The sequence below is a fragment of the Lethenteron reissneri genome, chromosome 52 (genome assembly GCF_015708825.2).
Source record: "Lethenteron reissneri isolate LAM-NWPU_2019-01 chromosome 52, ASM1570882v1, whole genome shotgun sequence".
NCBI classification, from domain to species: Eukaryota; Metazoa; Chordata; class Hyperoartia; order Petromyzontiformes; family Petromyzontidae; genus Lethenteron; species Lethenteron reissneri.
In genome coordinates, this window is record NC_083830.1 from 10,990,546 (window position 1) to 11,016,833 (window position 26,288).

Sequence of the window (26,288 nt, forward strand, 5' to 3'; positions counted from 1 at the left end):
TATGGTGATTGTATCTACGCTACAAGTGATCAATTACTGTAATATTAAATCAAGCACGCAATCGTGAAAAACGTCTTTAGTTTGTGTAAATTGGAGCAAAATCGACTGGCTCCATCTCACACAAGGACTCCTAAAGAGAACGTTGCACAGACACGAATGTTAATCACTAAACATTACAACGAATCATTAAAAGTGGGCCCGGGCACATTCCATTGTGATGACTCGGAGCACAATTAGAAAAAAAGCGAGTTACAGGAATATTAATTAGAGATATTGAGGTGACTATTCTCTGTAAAACGGACTCGAGTCCACTGCTCTGCGTTGTCTGTGTGCGTGTTCAACTTCTTTCGCACCGTACGCAGCCAACCGTGCTAGTCGGAGGTGCGGGGGAAGCACAACAAACTCGAGACAAGCCCTTTTAAAGAAATCACTTTTCAATTGGTTTGCTCTCGTCACCCACTTCCCACTTTTACACAACGGCCTCGACACACCCAGAATCAAAATATTGAAACTGGAGGAATCCGATGAGCTTTGAAGGTCTGTTTCACAGCTCTCCAGCAGCTATTGAGCTCTTTTTCAGAAGCGACATGGCTGCAAATGATAGCGAAGTGGCTTGTGTGGAAATGTTTAGCAGTCGCCAAATACTCTTAAGTGCGTGATATTGATTCTAAATGTGGAACGAAAAACCAAAGGACCCAGAGAAAAAATCCACGGGACCACGTGCAAACTCCCTATGGTGTAGTGTGGGTGGCTTTCTTGGAGATCGACATTCGGTCTACAGGAAAGCCACCCACATGGATGCCGATCTAAAGCCTGACTCCCACCACCATCCAGCCCAGAAGAATTCCCTAATCAAAACACTACACCATCGGGCACGTTGCATCTCCGACCAGCACTACCTAGTCAGTGAGTTTGAGCACGTACACTAAGCCCTCAGGATGAAGGGATACTCGGACCGTACAATCCGCAAAGCTGTTTCCCCAGCAATGGGGAGACAACCTTCTGAGGATCCAACCATAACCATCACTTTGCCATACATAGCAGGGGTTACGAAAAATATTTCCAAAATTTTAAACAATATCCAGGTTCGTTTCAACACAGTACACAAAATCCGTGATTTAATCCCATCTGTAAAGGATGTGATTCCTGACATGCAATACCCTCGTGTCTACAAACTGAGTTGTGGTTGCGACAGCAGTTACATTGGGGAAACGAAAGTATGAAACGACATGTCTCGGACCACGTTTGTGAACACAAGGCAGATCCGAAACACGGTAGGACCAATACCTCAGCCGTGGCTGATGATTGTTTTAATGCTGTGGGCTCACATGAAATAGATTTTTCCAAGACGGAGGTACTCTGCAAACCTACCGGCTACCTTCAGAGATTTGTTCATGGACCCATCCAAATATATAAACACAGACACAACTTCAACCGAGAGGATGGGTACAAACTGAGCAAGCATTGGGAGGACGTTATTAACCAGGTAAAGTCTTAACTGACTGATGTTTCCATCCTACCTGCCTCCGTCAGCTGTTATTTCGACTCTCTGCGTCTCTCTCTATGCCTCTCTCTTCGATCTCTCATGCTCACATGTCCGTTGCATTGCACTCTCATGCCTTTGGATTGCACTCTCATGCTCACATGCCCTTTGGATTGCATCCTTTGGATTGCACCACTCTTCGATTTCACATTAACATGCTAATCTCTCACATTAACATAGCCACTTCCGTGCCCTCGTCGAGGAGGCCGCTCTCCACTCTTACATTTACATGCTAATTTCTCACATTAACATCACTAGCCCCACCCACTTCTTTATGACCCTTGGGCTACACCCATTGCAAACCTTTTAAAACAGTCTGAATCAGCAGCAGATCAAGCTTTCCCACCTGATGACGGGCACTTGTGTTGCGCCCGAAACGTCGTGATCTATTTTATTTTCTACCTACGTGACTTTACTGAAAGAACTAAAGAGTCTGGATTCCTGCAGTCGCGAAAGCTTCACATCAAGATGATCCAGGCAATCGTTCTGGACACGCGCCTCTGCTCTCGCAGCCGAACATAGAAGACACCGCCACTCGGTGCTCTGAATCGTGGGCGGCTGTGGACGTGGCAAACAAAAACATCGTCACGACCCGTGGGTGGAAGTACCTACTAAGATGGAAAATTGTATTTGTATACGAGCCTTTTGCCCGTCAAAGAGACGGGTGTAGTTTAGTAATTCTGAAACCTACAAGCAAAGAGCAGACCGCGGACGTGATATATTAATTGCATCAATTCGTGTGCAATTTGTAAGGGTGCGGTGACACGGACTTATTTCATGTAAAGGTTATAACCCCTTGTTCATCAAGACGTCCTTTTTACTTTGATGTCTCAACAGCGTGACGGAGATCGCGTGACGTGAGGGTTCTGCCTTTGTAGTGAGGGTTGTGAGTTGACGCCGAGGAGGGGGGAGGAGGCGCCTCGCCCCCCCATGTGGAGTGACGTCACCAGCTAATTAATATTAGGGGCCGTCCAAAAATGACGTCAGACATTTGTGAGGGGGGGGGGGGGTGAGAAATGGGACGTTGACACCAAAATGCGCAACTTTAAATAAATATAGACAACACGTTCTACTTAATTGAATAAACGTTTTAATAAATGTTTTCTCCGACAACATCAGAGTGCAGCGCCACATTAAATACGCACTACAATGACAATAGTTTAAAGCGATTTGAAGCATGTTTTATTTTTAAAATGGAAATATGGTTTTGAGCTTTGTGACGTCATATTTCAGGGGGGGACTTTTTGTGACGCCGTGTGACGAGGGGAGAGGTCAAAACTCGTCCAAAATCGCGTGACGTCATTTATGGACGGCCCCTTGATGGTGGGGGGTGTCCATTTGGAAGCTGTCACCTCTTCATGATTATTAATGTTGGGGGCTGTTCGATGTGTAGTGACGTCACCTGCTCATGATTATTAATGAGGGGGGGGTGCTACATGTGGAGTGACGTCACCCGCTCATGATTATTAATGAGGGGGGGTGCTACATGTGGAGTAACGTCACCCGCTCGTGATTATTAATGAGGGGGGGGGGGGGTGCTACATGTGGAGTGACGTCACCCGCTCGTGATTATTAATGAGGGGCGGTCCATGTGGTGGACGTCACCTGTTCATGATGATTATTAATGAGGGGGGCTGGCCGACGTGGAGTGACGTCACGCGCGGGACACACAGACATTTTTGGCTCATTGTATTTTTTTTCGGTAAAGTCACCGTAGGTTAAAAATAAAATAAATGGAAACAATTAAATTAACTAACGACCTTTTGGGCGCAACACAAGCGTCCTTCAGGTGAGGACAACGTAGCGAAAGCACCACAACCGCTTAAGTGTGTCTAAGAGCTGGCTGTGACGAGGAGTTATTATATAGTAGCGGGGGGTGGAGGAGGGGAGGGGGGGCATGGTGAGTGTGAGGGTGGGCTGTGGACTGGGAGGCAACGCTGTGAGGAACGGGGAGGGCGCTGGGAGGCAACGCGTGGAGCTCAAACTGAAGCCTGAAGCAATAGCAAAGGCTGCTTAATCTGAGCTTTCTTATCTACTTCCGCCCCCTGCATCACAAAGCTTCAGTTTGAGCTCCACGCGTTGCCTCCCAGCGCCCTCCCCGTTCCTCACAGCGTTGACTCCCAGTGCACAGCCCGCCCACACACTCACCATGGCCCCTCCCCTCCTCCATCCCCCGCCACTATATAATAACTCCTCGTCACAGCCAGCTCTTAGACACACTTCAGCGGTTGTGGTGCTTTCGCTACGTTGTCCCCACTTGGAGAAGGACGCTTGTGTTGTGCCCGAAACGTCGTTAGTTAATTTAGTTGTTGTCATTTAATTTATTTTTTTACCTACGTGACTTTACCGAAAAAACCAAAGAGTATGAATCCCTGCAGTCACGAAAGATTCAAATCTAGAATTCATAGTACATTTGTAAGTGAGTTGCTGACCCATTCCTATACTTTGCACTCGTATCGTTTTTTTAATCGTTTGTTGTCGTTGTAACGTTCTGACTCCCCCTCCCCCACCAAAAGAAAATCTATTCTTAAATCTAAATCCTAATTCTAATTTTGAGGGCAGTGGAATGGAATGGTTGGTGATGTCAAAGGCGTCAATCATCGCGGTTGTTTTAGGGTGGGGGCTAAGTGGGGGGGGGGGGGGGTTAGGGGGCCCTGTGACGTCACCGGCGTCGTGATTGGTCCGCGTGGAGTGGCGCGATGCCGCCCGCCCCCGTCGCGGCCGCGGCGGCGGCGGTGTCATCGGGCGGGACGCAGCGATGGCGGCGGCTGCGTGTGAGGCACCTCGGGCGCGGGGCTCCATGGCCGAGGAGGACCCCAACCAGAACCAGCCCGAGGAGGAGGCCCGCGAGGAGCGCGCCCCGCGCTGGGGGCCTCAGCACGCGGGGGCGCGCGAGTTGGCGGACCTCTACTCGCCCGGTGAGGCCGCGGCGGGGGCCGCGTTCACGGCGGCTGCGGCCTACCAGAGCCCACCTCCCCGGTCTCGCCTAGGCGCCTGCCCGGGATTGGTGGTTGCCCCGGGCGGCGGGTAGCTGCTGGTGTTGGGGGGGGGTCGGGGTGTTGCGGTCTCGGTGTTCGCGCTACGAGCCCGCGGCTCGGGCTCGATCCCCGCTCACGGCCAACAACACCCAGTGACGATTATCTGAACCGGTCCTGGACCTCCCCTAGGTCGACTCGGCCTCGAGTAGCTGGTGAGACAGGCGTGGTGCTGGCCGTGCCGGCCTTCATAGGCGCTACTCGCTAACAGCACTTGCCCCTTCAGTCTGTTCAGGCTACACGGGGGATCTTTGCCTTGTCTGAGTGTTGATGGCTGTCAAATAGATGGAGTTGGCTCGCTGATGAGCTCCAAACTTGTCGATATCCAGTGTTCATGGTGCCCAGCAGAAGAGGGTCGTGCATCAGAGTTGTTGTATTGTGCTTCTATGCTTCTGGTTGGGTGCTCTCCGGTTTATAAACACTCAGCATTGGCCAAACATGCCCATTGTAGCAGGAGATAAGTGGAAAGGGATCCTGAGACTCTGTGAGGCTCTCCTTGGTAACTCGTTTAAATATCAATCTGCTCCCTCGCCCGTTCCCCCCGCCGTCACCAACCCGCGCTGACCGGCGTGGTGAAGTATGGCCACAATCCCCGCGCTCGCTGCCGCCAGCCTGTAGCCGGGGGGGGGGGTGTGTGGTTGGCCGATGCCCGGTTAGAGCGAAACGTAGCCTTGCATATCTCTGAAGTGTTTATGGCTTTCAGAGAGCCAGTGCTTATCGGCAAATAGTGGCGATAAGGATGTCTACTTGTGATTGCTCACACACACGCGGAGCGGAAGGGAAGCGCTACTGTGTTGTGAGCCACAGGCGGGCAATCGAATGTGATCTCGGTGGTAGTTCTGCGACGTCCACTTCTCTGGGCCGTTCTCTCAATGGCACGGGGTGACGCTGCACTCACCGCTCTGCGAGGTTTCTGACTTGGGTTCGTCTCATGACATCACAGCCGGGATATTGTTTGGTGGGGAGAAGGACACAACGTGTACTACGGTCGCGTTATGTGTCGGTCAGAGCAAGATTTTGTGTTGCATAAACGGTGGCGACGTCACGCCCTTCTGTGTCACGCGTATGCAGCCGAGGTGGCTATGGGATGTTAACTCCCTCGCCTGGTATACAGGAGGTCGTGTGTTCAATCCCGAGCCTGACGCCTGATGTATGTTTGGAGCTTGAATGTTTTCCCCGTGGTCGCGTGAATGTTTACGGTTTTTCCCTCCATGTTTAGAAACATGCTCTTGGACTATTTGGCTGCTGCTATACATTTCCACATGAGCCACTAAGTTGATCGATAATTTGTGATAGCCAGGTCGGTTCTGAAAAGCATCTACATAGCTCAGTGGGCCTCACCCGGTAAAATAAAAAAATTGTTTAAAACTAGTTCATGGTGTGTAATGGTGAGTTGATGTTGAGATATTTTATCTTTTTACACGGTCCCAAACACCATGCAGCCAGCAACAAACAGTACATGAAGGTGTCATAGGTTACGGTTAATACGCCCCGTCAATTGAGCTCGGCAATTCTAAGAGCTTGGGAAAAGAGACGGTGGGAGGCGCATTGTAAGTTGAGCAGCGCGAGCGACGGAGCGCAGTGAGAAGTGTAAGTGACCCCCCCCCCCCGTGTGGCGAGTGAGAGAGTGGGAGAGTTTGTGGTGAGTGAGTTGTTGTTGCGACCTCCAGTGTGGCGAGGGAATGGGTGGGTGAGTGTGGGGTGACTTCCCGTGTGGTGAGTGAGAGAGTTTGTGCGTGAGTGTTGTTGTGACGTCCAGTGTGGTGAGTAAGTGGGTGAGTGTGTTGTTGTTGTGACCTCCAGTGTGGTGAGTAAGTGGGTGAGTGTGTTGTTGTTGTGACCTCCAGTGTGGTGAGTAAGTGGGTGAGTGTGTTGTTGTTGTGACCTCCAGTGTGGTGAGTAAGTGGGTGAGTGTGTTGTTGTTGTGACCTCCAGTGTGGTGAGTAAGTGGGTGAGTGTGTTGTTGTTGTGACCTCTAGTGTGGTGAGTAAGTGGGTGAGTGTGTTGTTGTTGTGACCTCCAGTGTGGTGAGTAAGTGGATGAGTGTGTTGTTGTTGTGACCTCCAGTGTGGTGAGTAAGTGGGTGAGTGTGTTGTTGTTGTGACCTCCAGTGTGGTGAGTAAGTGGGTGAGTGTGTTGTTGTTGTGACCTCTAGTGTGGTGAGTAAGTGGGTGAGTGTGTTGTTGTTGTGACCTCTAGTGTGGTGAGTAAGTGGGTGAGTGTGTTGTTGTTGTGACCTCCAGTGTGGTGAGTAAGTGGGTGAGTGTGTTGTTGTTGTGACCTCCAGTGTGGTGAGTAAGTGGGTGAGTGTGTTGTTGTTGTGACCTCCAGTGTGGTGAGTAAGTGGGTGAGTGTGTTGTTGTTGTGACCTCCAGTGTGGTGAGTAAGTGGGTGAGTGTGTTGTTGTTGTGACCTCTAGTGTGGTGAGTAAGTGGGTGAGTGTGTTGTTGTTGTGACCTCTAGTGTGGTGAGTAAGTGGGTGAGTGTGTTGTTGTTGTGACCTCCAGTGTGGTGAGTAAGTGGGTGAGTGTGTTGTTGTTGTGACCTCCAGTGTGGTGAGTAAGTGGGTGAGTGTGTTGTTGTTGTGACCTCCAGTGTGGTGAGTAAGTGGGTGAGTGTGTTGTTGTTGTGACCTCCAGTGTGGTGAGTAAGTGGGTGAGTGTGTTGTTGTTGTGACCTCCAGTGTGGTGAGTAAGTGGGTGAGTGTGTTGTTGTTGTGACCTCTAGTGTGGTGAGTAAGTGGGTGAGTGTGTTGTTGTTGTGACCTCCAGTTTGGTGAGTAAGTGGGTGAGTGTGTTGTTGTTGTGACCTCCAGTGTGGTGAGTAAGTGGGTGGATGGATGGGAGAGTTTGAGGTGAGTGAGTTGTTGTGACCTGCAGTGTGGTGGTTGAACACTGTGGATGAGACGACACGGTCAGTCTGGTAGACTCACTATAGCTGGAGGAATCGGTGAGTGAACCTCATGAGAACAGGAACTATGGTAGTAGCGTCAGAAGAGTGATACAGAGGTGGCTGACAGCTGGCGATCAAGTGACAGGTGCATTTCGGAGTATCTGGATGATCAATAAATTTTACTTATTAACTGTGACTAATCCGACCGGTAATATGTACTGCATAATCTCAGATGAACATAATCCATTGTATGTTGATTAACTGTGACTAATCCAACCGTTAATATGTACTGCACACTCTCAGATTAACAATCAATTGTTATTTATATGATTACATTCACACCCTGCAGATCTTCGCACCTGATAGGCTCACAGTGATGACGTAACTTTACTCTATTTAAGACCGGAAACAGGAAGACTTGTTCACAATTCTAGCAAATCGCCTGATGAAGCTGGTTCTTGTAATCGCCAGCGAAACGTCGTACTCAAATTGTAAATGTCGTGGGTTTACCCTCCAACACACAAGCGGTGTGCTGAAGGAGTTAGTAACTGATTGGCTGTGTCGGGTGGTGGTGGATTAACGACACGTAGTTCCGCGCTCTAACACAAAACTATTTCTTTATGAGTAATATCGGTCGTGAAAGCCTACTACATGTTATTCCTATAAACATGACTGCTGTATGTTGATTTCTGTCCAATACAATTATGTAAGGGAACTGCTGGCTCCACCCATAGGCGTGTTACGTATTCGCACAAAATGATGGGTATTGATTGACGTGTTGACGTGAGAGCTGGAGATGAAAAGTGGCTGCCGCGGAGTGTTGCTGATTAGGAAATTAAAGCATTTCACCAACTGTCTGCGTGGCAGGTGGTGCTTACTGCGTGCAACTTTCAAAATGCAATCTTTGCTCTAAAAGTCTGACGTGTAAGAGAGCCGTTAGCATGGATTGTAATTACCCTGCAAGTCAAGCTTACAACGTCACCTGGAATGTGCTCGATCTCACACTGAGGCACGGCTGAACCTGGCACTAGAGCAGTGCATTGTGGTATCAGTCCGTGAAGAGGTGTGCATGTTACCCTGTGTCCTCCGGAAGTGGGGTGAATTATAATTGTGATTACAGTGGTATCGTTATGTCACATTGCAATTACATTGTGATTGCAATTCATGACTAATTATACATTTATAATTTACACCAATTCTGGTTTCCCCATGAATAAGAGGTTTGAGACTTAATGAAGCTTTCTTGGGTAAAGGACGTTATATTGGTTCCAAGTGCCCTACTGGTAACGCTCATAAACTGGCATTCTCTCTTTTACAAGCAGATGACCGCAATCATCTCCATCACCACGACCGTTACCATCATAACCATCATCGCTACCAATCTCGCCGTCATAATGACCACAATCGTCACAACCAGCATCATCTCCATCACCCCATCAGTAACTTTCGTTATCATCAAAATCACCATCGCAACTGCACAATAACCACAATGTCCACCACTGTAACTCATCATCACCAAAGACAAAGATCCCCCGTATAGCCTGAACGGACTTTTAGGGCAAGTGCTGTTAGCGAGCACCTATGAAGGCCGGCGCGGCACACAAGGGGGTGGGGGGCCAGCACCACGCCCAGCCGCCTTTGTCTCCCCAGTGGCCATGTTTACACACCGCACCAGATACTCGTTTGAGGCGTTGTCGACCTGGGGAGGCCCAGGACCGGTGCAGATAATCGTCACCGGTGTTGGCCGCGAGCGGGAATCGAACTCGGGCCGCCGGGTTTGTAGCGCAGTGACCGCGACCACTACCGCTCCCCACCACCACCACCACCACCACCGCCGCCGTCGTCACCGCCGCTGCTGCTCAACTTCCCTCCTTGTGGGCAGCTGAAGCGGTCGTCACGTAGGCACCGGCTGGCGGGATCGCCGGGTGTGGCGCAGGGCAGGGTGCGGTCCATCGTGACTCCGGTGTCAAGAATTCTGCCGAACTTTTTTATTTTTCACAAGCTGGGGGGGTAACCGGAGTTGCCGCTTCATCTATGAGACTCCCACCGCCACCCCCGCCACACCGCCTCATTCCCCACCCCAAAGCCCTGACCGCCACCACTCCCTTCGTAAATATTATAAATATTGAAGAGTGCAGCCATCAGCAGCCATCAGCAGCCTCAACTGCCAGCATGATCGCCGTCACCACAACTAATGATAATCACCACAATCACCATCATCACCACAATCACCGTCATCACCACACCTGTCGTCACCACGATAACTATTGCCATGACAAAAAATAATTACCACGGTAATGATCACCATCATCATCACATTTATCACCATCACCACAACCATCACAATTAACTGACGAAAGTAATTGGCTCAACCACATGTCAATGTGAACTTACTCTACGTCAACATCGGCCATATGAGGAAGAAGGTGACAGCCAAGTGTCTTGTAATCTCCTGCATGTTACACATCTGCAGGAGCTTGCAAAATACATAGTGGCGTTGCATTGTAATACATTGTGTTTGTTCATGATAAGCATTGCAGGACATGTAAAGGGTACGCCTTTTGGCGTCATCTGGTCCAACACCAATGGAGACTAGGCTCTAAGAAAAGCTGTCTCGGGTGTGGACCAATCAACTTCAAGGACAGTGCATATCATTATCAGAGTTGTTTATTTTTGTTTGCATTTTGACTGCTTGTGTTGTGGTTATTGCAAACATAATGCCTTGTATAAAGGTGTCAGTTTTTGTACTAGTTGAAAGGGTAAAAAACTATCACTATGTAAAGGGTGCTTGCTTAAATGCCTTGGCAACTCAAAGCCCTTTACATAACCTCTCACCTGAACCATTCCAGTGCGCTGCTGCAGTTCACCTGGGGGGGGCCCAGTGGCAGCTGTCCCTGTGTGGCACAAGGTGTACGCAGCACCGGCTGGCAGCTGGGCAATGTTTGCCATGTAGTGTGTGTGTCGTTTTGTGGTGTCGTGGATTGCTACGTTGGGGGCCTCCTCCCGTACACAGGTGTGGATGAGTGTGATGCTGTATCGTATTATGGGGAGTGGTAGTTTAGTGGTTAGCGCTACGCTGCGCTATGCACCCGGCGACCCGAGTTCGATTCCCACCAACGGCCACCAACACCGCTGACGATTATCTGAACCAGTCCTGGGCCTCCCCTTGGTCGTCTCGGCCTCAAATGAGTCCCTGGTGCGGTGTGTAAACATCACCCTTGGGGAGTCGAAGGCGGCCGGGCATGGAGTTGGCCACCCTCCCCCTTGTGCATACTTTGTCAGCCTTCATAGGTGCTCGCTAATAGCACTTGCCCCTACGGTCTGTCAAGGCTATACGGGGGATCTTTGTTTTCGTTTGTATTATGTTGTAATCTGTGCCATTGTATTGTCATGTATGTGTAGTGTAATAGCGCCGGCTGGTGGACAGCAGCGGCAACTGCGGTGGACAGACAGCACACACGCCGGTGGGGGCGTGCGTGGGGTGTGGGCAGAGGGGCAACTGGGGTAAGGGTCACGGAGGGCCCCGTCTGGAGGCCTACTGGAGCCTGCTGGCGGGTTCGAGACGGGAGGCGCGGTCAGGGCTGAGCCAGGCCGTGCTGGCCTTTATAGGTGCTCGCTAACAGCACTTGCCCCAACAGTCTGTTAAGGCTATATGGGGGATCTTTGTCTGGAGTGGGTGAGCGTGGTGACTTATTGCAATGCAATTAATGTGTTGTATTGCAGTGGATTGCGATGTGTTATATGCGCCACTTTGCATTTTGACCACAATTGTATTGGCTGTATTGAAACGCATTGCACATTGTTGCATTGTACCGTAGCGCGCTGCCTGGTGCTGTCGTGTGTTGCTTTACAATGCCACGCCTTTCGTCTGCAGGTAAGCGTCTGCAGGAGTGGGTGAGCGTGATGCTGTGCGCCATCCTCGTCATTTTCAACGGTTACCACCTCGTCGTTAACTTCAGCGTCGACCACGTTCACTACATCCTCATCGCCATCGGTAAACTGCCCCCCCCCCCCCCACCACGCACTTTCACCTCCGCTTGTGACGAGGGCTGCGAGTCGATTAACCGTAAGTAAAAAAAGGAACGGAATCGATTACCGGTTCCCAAATATCGCAAAATCGCTAACGATAGTAACCAGTTAAAATGTGGCTACCAAAACTCGTCACAAACATTGCCGTTCGCCGAGATTATATAATAAACAATATAAATAAGCAAGGAAATTCGCTTCCTTTGCATATCTATTCCTTCATCAACAAAAACCCAACCAATATTTTTTACACATCCCATCAGCGCATGGTCTTGCTCTTCACCGCATGCGTTCAAACCGCACGGCGCGTTCCGCTGCGGTTGGTCACGTGACGACCCGTGACAGGCCACGGAGCGACGGCCCGGCTCCAACCCGCTCCGAGCCATTGCTGCTCATTTCCTGTTAACAGTCCTGCGGAGCCAGTGGTGGAGTATCCACTTTCGTAAGGTAGGGGGGGGGAAGTCTGTCCATAGGACAAGCGCTGCTGATTTGGTACCACAAAATGATACTCGTTTTAACTGCCCCCCGGGGGGATGATGCATCAACGCGTACGTAAACACAACCTACAGACCTTCGCCAATCCACTGCTGAATGGAGACGGAGGCTCGTTTGACCGTGCCTCACCGCTTCCGGTCGATAAATAAACCGAGATGATCAAGTTTTACACGTTCTTTGTTGTTTGCGCTTATCGATAACGGCCAAAAGTCAATACAACACATGCGGCTGGTGACCTCTGGTGATACTGGAAGTTACACGTGGAGTTTGCTCTGTCTGGTCATCTGGGTGAGAGGTCATCTTGTTGCTTTGATGTTTGGAGGTGGGGTGGTTGGGGGTAGGCAGGGAGGGGGAGGGGCAGGGGGGGCTGCGCAGTATTTTAACTGTAGCACCGGCGATTGAGCACTGTTCCTTATTGCTGCAGGTTGTGCACTAATCATTCACGACTCTTGGCTGTTATCGAGCACCTGTGAAAGTCGGGACGGTGCACAAGGGTGTGGGTGGCCAGTAACATGCCCGGCTGCCTTTGTCTACCAAGTGGCGATGTTTACACACCAGCTACTCATTTGAGGCCAAGTCTTAGGGGAGGCCCATGACGAGTTCAAATATTCGTCACTTTGATTGGTGGAAAACCAACCACCGTCGGGTTGGGCTGCCCACCACTCACATTGTCATTGGCTGCTCACGTTTGGGCTACGCCCATTTCAAACCCCTTATAAGCAGCTTGCCTTGGAAGTTAACCCCCCTTTTCCTGAAGACGACCGCTTGTGTTGCGATCGAAGCGTCGTAGTTTTTTGTTATTTTCTTTGAACCTATCTACGTGACTTTACCGAAAGACCCAAGAATATCTGTTACATCTTTGATATTAGTGCTGTTTGTTGCTGGCAGCTTCATGGCCTTCTGGGCCTGCGCTCAGCAACCGTGTACAAAAACACAATTGCCATATTTTGGTGTAACGGTTCGGTTCAAGAATCACTGACGGTTAGATTGGAGAAGGTAACAGGATGATTGATCACAGGAAAACACAGGAAGTGTAGCTCCGCTAGAATCTGGCCATGCGCTGCTCTGGTGGCGAGATGTTATCTCCCTCGGCTGGTGCGCAGAAGGGTGTGGGTTCGATCCCAACTCTGACGCCTGCTGCATATTTGGAGTTTGCATGTCTCTCTCCCCCCGTAGTACCGTGAATTTTTCTCCAGGTCTTCCGGTTTTGCCTCCGCATTTAGAATCAGCATGCGTTCAGAGTATTTGGCTGTAATACATTTCCACATGATAAGCCACTCTGTTCAGCTATCATGTATGATAGCCAGGTCGCTTCTGAAATAAGTAATATTTAAAAATACTTTTTTTAAAAACACGCTTTAATGAAATGTACTGTAATCATAATGGAAAAACTCCACGACTCCAGGAAGTGGCCCCGAAGCTTGCCGTGACGTAAGGGACCGTGGTGATTTACAGCCAACGTTAGTTGAGCGTGGACAATTAGACCCAAGCCGAAACATAACATATAAAAAAGATGGTTTAAAAAGAGTTTAAAAAAAATGATAGAGTATAGTATTGTCATCAGTATTACATAATTATACCAAGTTTGCAGTCGATAGCACATTGGGAAGTGGGTTAAAATTGAGATACAAAATTTCAGGATACGACAACAACAATAGACAGAGTTAGTTAATATAAAGCGTGTAAAAAGATTGTTTAAATATATATGTGTTATTTTTTATGATAGAATATAGTATTGTCATCAGTAAGACATAAGTATACGATGTTTGCAGTCGATAGCACATTGGGAAGTGGGTTAAAATTGAGTTACAAGATTTGAGGATACAACAACAACAGACAGAGTGAGTTAAATAAAAGTGTGTAAAAAAAAGCTCCATAGCTCAGTGGGCCTTACCCGGTGAAATAAAAGTGTAGTACCGCCTGCTGGCTTGGTCCGAGTGCCTTGCATCTTCTCTCTCGCTCGTTTTTGTTCGACCCAGCCTTAGGGGTCGGGTACAGCGCATTGTTATCATCCAACCGTTTCCACCCCCAGCACGCCACATCCAGTATTGCCGCTCTCGATCTCACTATGGCTGTGGCTACTGCTAGTGACATGCCACCCACTCCGGTTGTTACCAGCGAGCCCGGAAAATACTCGTTGAGAAATGACGCCACAACCGCAGAGAGAAGTTGTCCTGCAGCAGTAGCAAACTAACTTTACGCTTTTTAAAAAAAATTTTAGCAGGTAAGGTGCACTCAGCTATTTAGAAATTTTGTCAGAAGCGACCTGGACATGACGAATGATAGCGCAACGAAGTGGCTCATCACGTGGACATCTATAGCAGCAGCCAAATACTCTGAACCATCGACCCCACAGCCGCTGCTGTGCAAAAAACATCCCGGGAGCTATCTTGAGGGGGAGGCAGGAGGATATCTGACAAGCTCAGCGGAGGTGGGAGGCTACGCGTGAATGCATTGTCTTGAGTAGTGAATTTTTATTGTTATTGATAAAAAAAACGGGGACTTTCGACGTTACCCCGGGAACACGCACAGATTTCCCAGGACACCAAGTTGCCTTGCTCAACGCGAGGATGATCCTGGGGCAAGCCAGGGCAGCTGGCAATCCCTACCCAGCCACAGGTCGCCTCGGCTTAACAGGACTGGACCCGTAATAACTGTTTAATTCAGCCGTCCTGCTGTTTACAACGCCTCCTGCCGTACCGAGGGATTTGTTTTATATGAGGAGACGTTTTGGACAATCGGCCCTCCGCCTTTATCTTGAGGGCCAGAGCGTCACTTATGGAGGCGTTGAGTTGTTTGGTACATTTGAATGTTTTGTCAGTTGCTTATTAGGCCGGTGGCGCGACACGTGGGGCTCAACGGTTGCCGTGACGACGGTGCCGCGGAATTGCCGTTGCCGTGTCTACGGTGCCGCCGTTTTGCCGTTGCCGTGACGACGGTGCCGCCGTTTTGCCGTTGCCGTGACGACGGTGCCACCGTTTTTTCCATTGCAGTGGCCGGGACGGTGACGGCCGACTTCCTGTCGGGTCTGGTGCACTGGGGAGCCGACACGTGGGGCTCCGTGGACATGCCGATCTTCGGAAAGGTACAAAGACAAAGGTCCCCTGTATAATCTTAATGGGCCGTTAAGGCAAGTGCACTTTGTGAGCACCTACGAAGGCTGGCACAGCGTGCACCTAATTAGTTCGCAGTGTCGCCAGCAGCATGTCCGAACCCACCTTTGTCTCCACAGTGCTGTTGTTCACACACTGCACCAGGTACTGCTTTAAGGCTGAGTTGACCTAAGGGGAGGCCCATTACCACTCGGATGTTCGTCACCGATGTTGGCCACGAGTGCGAGTCGAACTTGAGTCGTTGTTCAGCCAGTGGAAATGGGCTCTTATCTCTGTTTACTTATTTACGATTCAACTTGTCTACCCAGGAAACCCTCGCTGAGTCGTCTCTGGAGGTTACTGCCAAGGAGCCTAGTGCCGAGATTGTTCGCAGTCGGGCGAGATGTTGCTGCTGCGTGTGAATCCCAATTGAGTAATGTGCAGATAATCATTTCGCCATTGCGATGTGCCCTTTGTGTGTTCTGTTAAACTGTGGGAGAAAACTCGGAGACCCCAGAGGAATGGGGACAACATACAAACTCCACTCAGAACCCAGCAGCTTCTGGCTCTGTTGCCACTACGCCACCGTCTGAGCCGACGCGGCACACGAGGGGGTGGGTGGCGAGCACCAAGCCCAGTTGCTTTTGTCTCCCTCCTCACCCCCTCCCCCATTGGGGATGTATGCACACCTCTCGTGGTACTCTTTTAAGACTGAGTGGCTCTCGGGGAAGCTCAGGACTGGTTGTGATATCAATCGCTAATGATGGTATCCGCGGCAGGGTATCAAACCCGGGTCTGCAAAGTCTCATAGTGCAGCATGAGGGAGTGAGGCAGGGCTGGAGGGAGTGAGGCAGGGCTGGAGGAAGGGAGGGAGGCGGTCGATACGGGGTGTCGCCGTGACCTCTACACCTTCTGCTCACTCACTCGAGGTTTATTGGCGGTCGCCGGGCCGACAGAAGTCTATTTAACGACATCGTGCCCTCGGGGTGGTGCACTGCTCTCTCGCGGGGTGAACTTGGACGACCTCGCGAGGCAGTGACGCGGCGTAGCCGCAGCAGAGGTCCACGGTTCAACTCCAGCGGCGGCCCTGGCTAGTACTGCGGCGGTGACGTAACGGCCACGGTGGATGTTAAAGATTCCCTGACGTCGTCGCAAGAACGGGGACAAGTTAGACAAATTGAAAGCAAAACTAAAACTATTTTATTTTACCAGGCAAGGCCCACTGAGCTATTATCGCTCTTTTTCAGAAGCGACCTGGCTGCCATAGATGATAGCTCAACGAAGTGGCTCATCACGTGGGCATTTATTGCAGCTAAATACTCTAAACTCACGTTGACTCTAAATGTGGAGGGAAAAACCAGAGGACCTGGAGAAAATTCCACGTGACCACGGAGAGAGAGAGAAACGCAAACTCCAAATAGACAGCAGGCGTCAGGTGGGGATCGGGATGGAACCCATGACCTCCTGCACACCAGGCGAGGTAGTTAATATCTCGCCACCGTGGCGCCCCGCACATTTACACCGCACGCTATTCAGTTGCGATTGCAGCAGCAGCAGCAGCAGCCATGGCCCCCTTCAACCAAAACTTGGCAAGGACCCTCCTGAAAAAGTCTTTGGACCCCGGTGAGGCTTTGCTGGGTAAAACAAACGTTTACAACAATAATAATACAAACTTAAGGGACTTGCTTATTTACACTGCTCCACCCTCCACACCTCCACCGCTGTACCACAATGGGTGGCGTCCGTGCGTGTGCTGTATGTGCTGTGCGTGTGTGTACGTGCATGTTTGCACGTGCCTCTGTCAATATTTAAGCGGTGGTGGGGGAGGAGGAGATGACCTGTGGCTTAGAGGTCATCAGAGCGCCAGAGGCGCCGCGCTCCGTCCGCTGAGATCTCAGATTTCAAATCTTGCGGTTCGAGCCGCCCACCCAGAGTGATGAAACCGGTTCGCCAAGTGCACGCGAGTTGATGGCCTGCTTCGTTGATGGTCACAGTCCGGTCGCCAATAGTAGGTTTAGTTCCTCCGATTGCTCGCAAACCAGAGGTCGCAACCGGGTACCCGATACCCGTACCCTACCCAATACCCGGCTACCCGTACGTGACCCTGGTGCGGCCGGGTACGGGTACGGGTAAGGAATCAAAACCCGTTTGCGACCTCTGTCGCAAACGCCACTGCTGGTGCTGGGCTCGCCACGAGAGGGAGCTCCTCTTGCCCAGTGGGAACCCCGGACCCAGCAGTGGTCCACAATGAGATTATTGAGATGAATCTGCTGCTATAAATATAAATGTGTGTCTCAATGACAATCCGCTTGGTTGAGGTATAGTTTGTGGGTAGCCAGGTCGCTTCTGAACAATAAGTTAATACCTCGGTGGGCTTTGCCTGCCAGGATGGGGATGGTTTAGTTGTATTTGTTTGTGTTTGGGTGACTTTGTTTACCTTGTTGTAGTTTGCACTACGACCACCGTGTGTTTTGTAACTGTTGTTGTCGTCGCGTTCTGACTCCGTGCCTCCTACTGGACATCCGTGAAAAAAAAATCTTTATAGCTCATCGCATTGCTCCTGCAGTAGAGCGTGAACATTCTGATTCTTGTTCATTGATGTTCCAGGTGGTCCGCGGGCTGTGATGGCCGTGCAGTTGATCAAGACAATAATGACAATAGTTTGTTTCGGACATTAGGCAATATTCTTATCGTGATATTTAATTTGTAAAAAGTGAGGTTAAACTCCCCTGATTTAGCTACCCCAACCCTAACATATAAATGCCCTCCCAGAAAACAAAAAACAAAACCTATCGTTGCATTTAAATATATATGTTGTTATTTTCCGGTAATGTGAATCATTTTGTGTGAGTGGCATTTATATAGAGATGAAGTGAATGCGTTTTGTCAGTAAGGGTGGGGGGGGGGCTGGGTGGTCCACGGAAATGTTTGCATGCGCTGAGTGGACTGCGGGATAGAGGGGCATCCTCTAGGGGGCTCCACAGGAGGTGTGAACCTCCTCTGGGGGGGGGGGGGCTCCACAGGAGCTGTGAACTCCTCTGGGGGGGGGGGCTCCACAGGAGCTGTGAACTCCTCTGGGGGGGTGGGTGGGGGGGGGGGCTCCACAGGAGCTGTGAACTCCTCTGGGGGGGGGGGGGGCTCCACAGGAGTTGTGAACTCCTCTGGGGGGGGGGGCTCCACAGGAGCTGTGAACTCCTCTGGGGGGGGGGGGGGGCTCCACAGGAGTTGTGAACTCCTCTGGGGGGGTGGGTGGGGGGCTCCACAGGAGCTGTGAACTCCTCTGGGGGGGGCTCCACAGGAGTTGTGAACTCCTCTGGGGGGGGGGGGCTCCACAGGAGCTGTGAACTCCTCTGGGGGGGGGGGGCTCCACAGGAGCTGTGAACTCCTCTGGGGGGGGGGGGGCTCCACAGGAGCTGTGAACTCCTCTGGGGGGGGGTGGCTCCACAGGAGCTGTGAACTCCTCTGGGGGGGGGGGGGCTCCACAGGAGCTGTGAACTCCTCTGGGGGGGGGGCTCCACAGGAGCTGTGAACTCCTCTGGGGGGGGGGGGCTCCACAGGAGTTGTGAACTCCTCTGGGGGGTGGGTGGGGGGGGGGGGCTCCACAGGAGCTGTGGACCTCCTCTGGGGGGGGGGGGGGGCTCCACAGGAGCTGTGGACCTCCTCTGGGGGGGGGGGGGCCTCCACAGGAGCTGTAGACCTCCTCTGGGGGGGGGGGGGGCTCCACAGGAGCTGTGGACCTCCTCTGGGTGGGTGGGTGGGGGGGGGGGGCTCCACAGGAGTTGTGAACCTCCTCTGGGTGGGGTGGGTGGGGGCGGGGGGCTCCACAGGAGCTGTGGACCTCCTCTGGGGGGGGGGGGGCTCCACAGGAGCTGTGAACCTCCTCTGGGGGGGGGGGGGCTCCACAGGAGCTGTGAACCTCCTCTGGGTGGGGGGGCTCCACAGGAGCTGTGAACCTCCTTTGGGGGGGGGGGCTCCACAGGAGCTGTGGACCTCCTCTGGGGGGGGGGGGGCTCCACAGGAGCTGTGGACCTCCTCTGGGTGGGTGGGTGGGGGGGGGGGGGGCTCCACAGGAGCTGTGGACCTCCTCTGGGGGGGGGGGGGGGGCTCCACAGGAGTTGTGAACCTCCTCTGGGTGGGGGGGGGGGGGGGCTCCACAGAGCTGTGAACCTCCTCTGGGGGGGGGGGGGGCTCCACAGGAGCTGTGACCTCCTCTGGGGGGGGGGCTCCACAGGAGCTGTGAACCTCCTCTGGGTGGGGGGGGCCTCCACAGGAGCTGTGAACCTCCTTTGGGGGGGGGGGGGGGGGCTCACAGGAGCTGTGAACTCCTCTGGGGGGGGGGGGGGCTCCACAGGCGTTGTGAACTCCTCTGGTGGGTGTGGGGGGGGGGCTCCACAGGAGCTTGTGGACCTCTGGGTGGGTGGGTGGGGGGGGGCGGCTCCACAGGAGTTGTGAACCTCCTCTGGGTGGCGTGGGTGTGGGGGGGGGGGCTCCACAGGAGCGTGGAACCTCCTCTGGGGGGGGGGGGGTCCACAGGAGTTGTGAAATTACTCTGGGTGGGGGGGGGGGGCTCCACAGGAGTGTGAACCATCCTCTGGGGGGGGGGGGCTCCACAGGAGCTGTGGACTCCTCTGGGGGGGGGGGCTCCAAGGAGCTGTGGACCTCCTCTGGGTGGGGGGGGGGGGCTCCACAGGAGCCTGTGGACCTCCTCTGGGGGGGCGGGGGGCCACTCCCACAGGAGCTGTGGACCTCCTCTGGGGGGGGGGGGCTCCACAGGAGCTGTGGACCTCCTCTGGGTGGGGGGGCTCCAGCAGAGTTGTGAACCTCCTCTGGGTGGGGGGGGGGGGCTCCACAGGAGTGTGAACTCCTTTGGGGGGGGGGTGGGCTCCACAGGAGCTGTGAACTCCTCTGGGGGGTATTTTCCGGCTTGCCCTTCCACGCTGGTCGGTACGTGTTGGAATAGGTCAGGGGGTATCGACACTTTACCCCACCATCGTGTTCTGATTGCAGGCTGGGTGGACAGAGATAGTTGCGGTGGGGCGGGCGGGCGGGAGGGGATGGGATGGACGGGGATGTAAGAGAATTGCGGCCTTCGCCTGCGGTGCTGGGTGGTTTGGGTGTCGACTGGGTGGCGGCCTGCGATGCGTGACCAGTGTGCTCACCGTGACACCGGGGGTGCCGCAGTGGCTCGGAGATGTCATCTCTCGCACCCGCTATGCAGGAGGTTGCGCGTTTGATCGCTGCCCCTGACGCCTGCTGTATATGTGGAGTTTGCACGTCTCCCTCTCACCCCATGGTAGCGTGGAACCAACATCACGCGTTTAGACTTGGCTGCTATAAACGTGCACGTGATGATGAGACACTTTGTTGAGCTCTCGTTTGTGGCCGGGTCGCTACCGAAAAAGGGCTACATAGCTCATAGGGCCTTAACCTGGTCAAATAAAATGTAAAATGTTGAATGAGTTTAATAGTTTAAACTCCACCGCGGGCAGCAGCAGCAGCTTCCGTCACTGGTGACCACAGCGCAAAAAAAAGAAAGTTTTTAACCATTAAACCGTCGTCGTTGTCGTTGTTGTTGCGGTTGTTGTGGTTGTTGTGGTCGTTGTGGTCGTTGTTGTCGTTATTGTTGTGGTTGTTGTGGTCGTTGTTGTGGTTATTGTTGTGGTTGTTTCGGTTGTTATTGTCGTGGTTATGTCATAATTGTGGTGTTGTTGTGGTTGTATTTGTTATGGTGTAGTGGTCGTGGTTGGGTTTGTTGTCGTCATTGTTTTTGTGGTTGTTGTAGTGTTGTAGTGGTTGTTGTCGTTGCCTTTGTGGGTGTATTGCCATTGTGGTTGTTGCCATTGTGGTTGTTGTTGCGGTGAGCAGGCGTTCATCCGGCCGTTCCGCGAGCACCACATCGACCCGACCGCCATCACGCGCCACGACCTGGTGGAGACCAACGGGGACACTGCCTCGCCACGCGCTGCGCCGCTCTCCCACATGGCCTACAAGTTCCACACCCTGTCCCCCGGTGCGTCCCCCACGCACGACAGCCACCGCACGCACAGCCACGCACGGCACAGCCACGCACGCACAGCCACGCACGCACAGCCACGCACCCCGAAGGCGGCCACCGGATCGTCGGCGCGCTGCTTTCACGCGCGCTTGTGTGCCCGTCTGGAACGCTCTTCCTTCTGATATGAGGAAGCCACAGGGAGCCATGCACTTTTAAATTATCATCATCAAGGATTCACAAACTCATCATTTACTTCCCCCCCCCCGCACCTCCAATTTGCACGGTTGGCTGCGTTACAGTGCGATATATAGTTTAACATACGTACATTCCCCGTAAAGACTGAACAGACTGTTGGGGCAAGTGCCGTCGGCCAGTAGCAACACCGGTGAAGGCCGGTACGGCACACGACGGGGCGGGTGGCAGCACCACGTCGCGCCGGGTACTTGTTTGAGGCTGAGTAGACCTCGGGGAGGATCGGGACCACTTCACATATTCGTCCACAGATGTTGTCTGTGGGTGGGAATAGAACTCGGGTCGCCGGGTTCATAGTGCAATGTGCTAACCACTGCGCCGCCACTCCCTTTTGCATAACTCCATGTTCTAAAACTATAAAGGATAAACTTTTTATTTTACCAGGTAAGGCCTACTGAGCTATAAAACTTTTTTTCAGAAGCGACCTGGCCACAAATTATAGCTCAACAAAGTGGCTTGTCGTGTGGATATTTAAAAGCAGCATCCAAATACTCTAAACACGTGATGATGTTGATTCCAAATGTGGAGAGGAAAAACCGGTGGACCCGGAGAAAAATCCACGCGACCACAGGGAGAGAGAGACACCGGCAACTCCAAATGTACAGCAGCAGGCGTCAGGGTCGAGATAGAAACCCTTGACCTCCTGCGTACCAGGCGAGGGAGTCAACATCTCGCCACCGCAGCACCCATCGTTTGATGCGAGTTGAGGCCCCCAGGACCTGTTGAGACATTTGCTGTCACCGGTGGTGGCTGTGAGCGGGAATCGAACTCGGGTGGCCCGGTTCGTAGTGCAGTGCCTTCATAACCGCCGTGCCCACGTTGCTCTCGTTCGTTCGCTTGGCTCTGATTTGGGTGCAAACGAAATAAAAACAAAATCACGAGCATGAGAAATCGATTTCCGTTGCAAGGCACCGTAGCCGAGCCAAATTGCCTGCGGTGCGTTGCCAGTTGAGAAGCCACCACGCAATCACACAAAGACAAAAGATCCCCAGTATAGACTCAACAGGTTGTTGGGGCAAGTGCTATTAGCGAGTAGCACCTATGACGGCCGGCATGGCACCGAGGGGGTGGGCGGCCAGCACCACGCCCCACCGCCCTTTTCTCCCCAGTACGATGTTTTACAACAATCGCACCAGGTATTTTTTTTAGGCTAAGTCCACCTATGGGAGGCGCAGGATTGGTTCAGATATTCGCCACTGTTATTGGTCGTGGACAGGAATGAAAGAACTCGGGTCATCGGGTTCGTAGTGCAGTGCGCTAACCGCTGCGCCACTGCTCCCACACAACTATACACACACTGCACACACATGCACACAGAAGCAGTTATTTGTTTTCCTGAACATAACGTTTGATAAACTGTCAGCGCCTCTAACAAACGTCACATAGGTCTTCTGGTTCTTTCGGTAAAGTCACGTAGAAGGGAAATAATAAAATAATAAAAATAAATATAATAAAATAATTCTCAGGACGTTTCGGCCACAACGCAAGCAGCCGTCCTCTGTTCGACAGACCTGTTCTTCACATGAGGACGGCTGCTTGCGTTGTGGCCGAAACGTCGTGAGAATTATTTTATTGTGTTTTATTTTTATTATTTTATTATTCCCCTAGTACGTGACTTTACCGAAAGAACCAAGAAGATGAATCCCCGCAGTCACGAAAGCTTTAAATCGAAATTGAAGTCCATATAGGTGTTGACGATTGCGTGTGGCTATAAAAAAAAAGTATAGGGTGGCCGGGGGGAAGGGGTGGTGAGGTGTTAATTGCCTTGCCTGGTGTACAGGACGTCATGCGTTCGATTCCCGACCCTGTCGCCTGTATGGTTGGAGTTTGCCGGTGTCTCTCCCCGTATTCGCGTGATTTTTCTCCGAGGTCCTCCGATTCTTCCCCTCCACATTTAGAATCAACGTTACACGTCTGGAGTATTCGGCCACTGTAAATTCCCACGCGATAAGCACCACTTCGTTGGGCCACCATTTGTGATTGCCAGGTCGCTTCTGAAGTAGAGCTTACATAGCTCGGTGGGGCCTTATGTGTTAGAATAATAGACATGCAGTTTTGTTTAATGTGAAGGTACTGATACGTGAGGGATGTGGAGTGCCGCGATGGACCGTTTCTCTTGCCTGGGTCTGGGTTATTATCGGCTGGCCAGGGGATCGGTGAGCACAAGTAACAAGAAGAGTAATTTATTCTCGAATTCGGATGAAACAACAAAAAACCTCGACTTCAAGAGCCGCAGTGCCTGTGATGGATACGAGAGGGGGTGGTCCTTCGTAAATAACGTGGACTATCGGTCCCTCAAAGAGCGATCGCATACGGCTCCGGGCTGTGGCGTTCCAGTCCTGTAGCGCTTTTAAATTGCAAACATTTTTTCCTCGTGGCGTTCATTTGGCGCTCACACTGTTTTCAATTTAACACTTAGTCTGTGCTGCTCTGCAGTTGCCTGGGTGAAAAGTGGGCTAAGTGTTGCCCAGTCCTGGCGAGCTGTCTCTCTACAAACTTAGTCGGCTGACGGACCGTACGACCGTACGACCGTACGTGCGTGAGCCGGGACCACGTCCACGGTTAGCCCCACGCTGTCCGCAGCTTCCTCGGGAACCGAAACGTAAGCGGCCGTCTTCGAGACTCGAGGATCGTATCGCCAGCGCCCGGCGTTCTCGACTCACCCCCCCCTCCCCCCTCCACAGAGGCGGTGCATGAGACATACGCGTGGGAGTGCTACGTGTTTGCGCTGGCCGTGTTCGTCACGCTCACCAACCAGATCCACAAGTGGTCCCACACCTACTTCGGGCTGCCGCGCTGGGTCACCGCGCTGCAGGCGGCGCACATCGTCCTGCCGCGCCGCCACCACCGCGTGCACCACGTGGCGCCGCACGAGACCTACTTCTGCATCACGACCGGGGGCGGCGCACCCCGGCACTTCGCCGCCGCCACCACCGCCGCTGTCACCACCGCTACCACCACCGCTGTCACCCCACCACCACCGCTGTCACCACCGCCACACCACCGCTGTCACCACCACCACCACCGCTGTCACCACCGCCACCACCACCGCTGTCACCACCGCCACCACCACTGTCACCACCACCACCACCACCGCTGTCACCACCGCCACCACCACCGCCGCTGTCACCACCGCTGTCGCAATCACCGCCGCCACCACCGCCGCCACCGCCGTCACCGCCATTGTCCCCACCACCACCACCGCTGCTGTCACCACCGCCGCCACCGCCATTATCACCGCCATCACCACCGCTGCTGTCACTACCGCCGCCACCACCGCCGCCACCGCCATTATCACCGCCATCACCACCGCCAATGTCCCCACACCACCACCGCTGCTGTCACCACCGCCACCACCACCACCGCTGCCACCGCCATTATCACCGTCACCACCACCGCCATTGTCCCCACCACCGCTGCTGTCACCACCGCCACCGCTGCCACCGCCATTATCACCGCCATCACCACCGCCACTGTCGCCACCGCCGTTGCAATCACCGCCGCCACCACCACCGCCTTCACCGCCATTATCACCGCCATCATCACCGCCATTGTCCCCACCACCACCGCTGCCACCACCGCCACGCATACCCCTGCTGCATCGTCACCGTCGGAGATCTGCGCACCACGACCTTGTGCGAGCCAGACCACTCCTGCCCTCATCGCCCGCCCCCCACACCCCCTGCCCCCCCTGCCCCCCCTGCCCCAGGCTGGCTGAACTACCCCCTGGAGTTTCTGGGCTTCTGGGCGAGGCTAGAGAGACTCATTGAGATGGTGACGGGCGAGAAGCCGCGTGCGGACGACTTGAAGTGGACACAGAAGGTCAAGTAGCCTCAGCCTCTGTGGTGGACTCGCCCACCCCCTCGTCGCCCGCTCGCCCGTTCGTCCCTCCGTCTATCGGCTTCCAGGTCGTCCCAGGCTCCACGGCTCATCTGGACACGAGCCCCCCCGCTCCCTCGCTCCTGTGGCACCCCCCCCCTCCCCCAAAAAAAACAATCGCCTTGCACCTCGTCGTGAAGAGTGGGTGGCGGGGGGGGGCAGGAAGAGTGGCGGGGGGGGGGAGATGCGACGGAGAGACGGCAGCCGAGTGAACTCCAGAGAGGGTGCGAGCAGCGAGCGCGCTGTAAGTGTGCACCTAGCCTGGCACAAGCGCTGCGACGACGTCTCCCGTCACGTAGCGCCGAATGTCGGCTGTTTTTGTTGTGTAGAGCACGTGTGAGTGAGGGTGGTGTAATAGTGTGTGTTGGTGGCGGTCGTGCGTTAGGTGTGCATGTGTGGGTATGTGTGGGTATGGGTGTGCAAGGGTGTTGCCGGAGATTGTGTGAGTGTGGGGAGCGGTGGCGCAGTGGGTTAGCGCTGCACTGCGCCGTGAACCCAGCGATTCATGTTCAATTCCCCGACCACACGGACATGGGTGGCGATCATCGGAACCGCTGCTGGCACCCTCTCATAGGTCGACTCAGCATGAATACTAGGGAGACAAAGGCGGATCGGCGTGGTTCCGGCCACACCACCTCTTTGTACACCAAGCTTGCCTTCGTAGGTGCTGCTCGCTAACAGCACTTACTCCAACAGCCTGTGGAGGCTGCACGGGTGATCTTTGTCTATGCGTGTGGGAGATGCTAAATGCACTTTCCCCAGCAGTCTGTACGGCTATTGGGGCTTTTTTGTCTTTGTGGTGGAGGAAGGGGGGGGGCGGCGCGGTGGTGGTGGTGTTGTTGTGTTGTGTACTGTTCTCGGTAGTGGTGGTGGTGGCGTTGTGTTGTGTTGTGTGCTATTCTCGGTAGTAGTGGTGGTGGGAGGTAGACGGCGTGGTGGTCGCGGTGAAGCCGGCGATGGATTTGGTCGACCCACCTCCGCCGCTCGTGATGTGGGGAGGTAACTCATCCAGCAGCGGAGCGACGGGGGGAGGGGGCGGGGGGTGATCACACAATGCACAATTTGTGAGCGACGGGCGA

The 26,288-nt window shown here is 53.3% G+C and overlaps 1 protein-coding gene across 1 annotated transcript in view; it reads left to right on the forward strand.

Annotated features, from left to right (window-relative positions):
- The window catches only part of LOC133355890 (plasmanylethanolamine desaturase 1-like), a 26,876-nt gene extending 914 nt beyond the window's left edge, over positions 1–25,962 (forward strand). Inside the window, exons 2-7 of the mRNA XM_061573305.1 lie at positions 4,236–4,461; positions 11,345–11,464; positions 14,985–15,076; positions 20,949–21,093; positions 24,015–24,230; positions 25,040–25,962. Coding sequence (XP_061429289.1) covers positions 4,236–4,461; positions 11,345–11,464; positions 14,985–15,076; positions 20,949–21,093; positions 24,015–24,230; positions 25,040–25,161 — 921 coding nt within the window. The 3' untranslated portion in view covers positions 25,162–25,962. The remainder of the gene's footprint in view (positions 1–4,235; positions 4,462–11,344; positions 11,465–14,984; positions 15,077–20,948; positions 21,094–24,014; positions 24,231–25,039) is intronic.
- Positions 25,963–26,288: the final 326 nt, after the last annotated feature.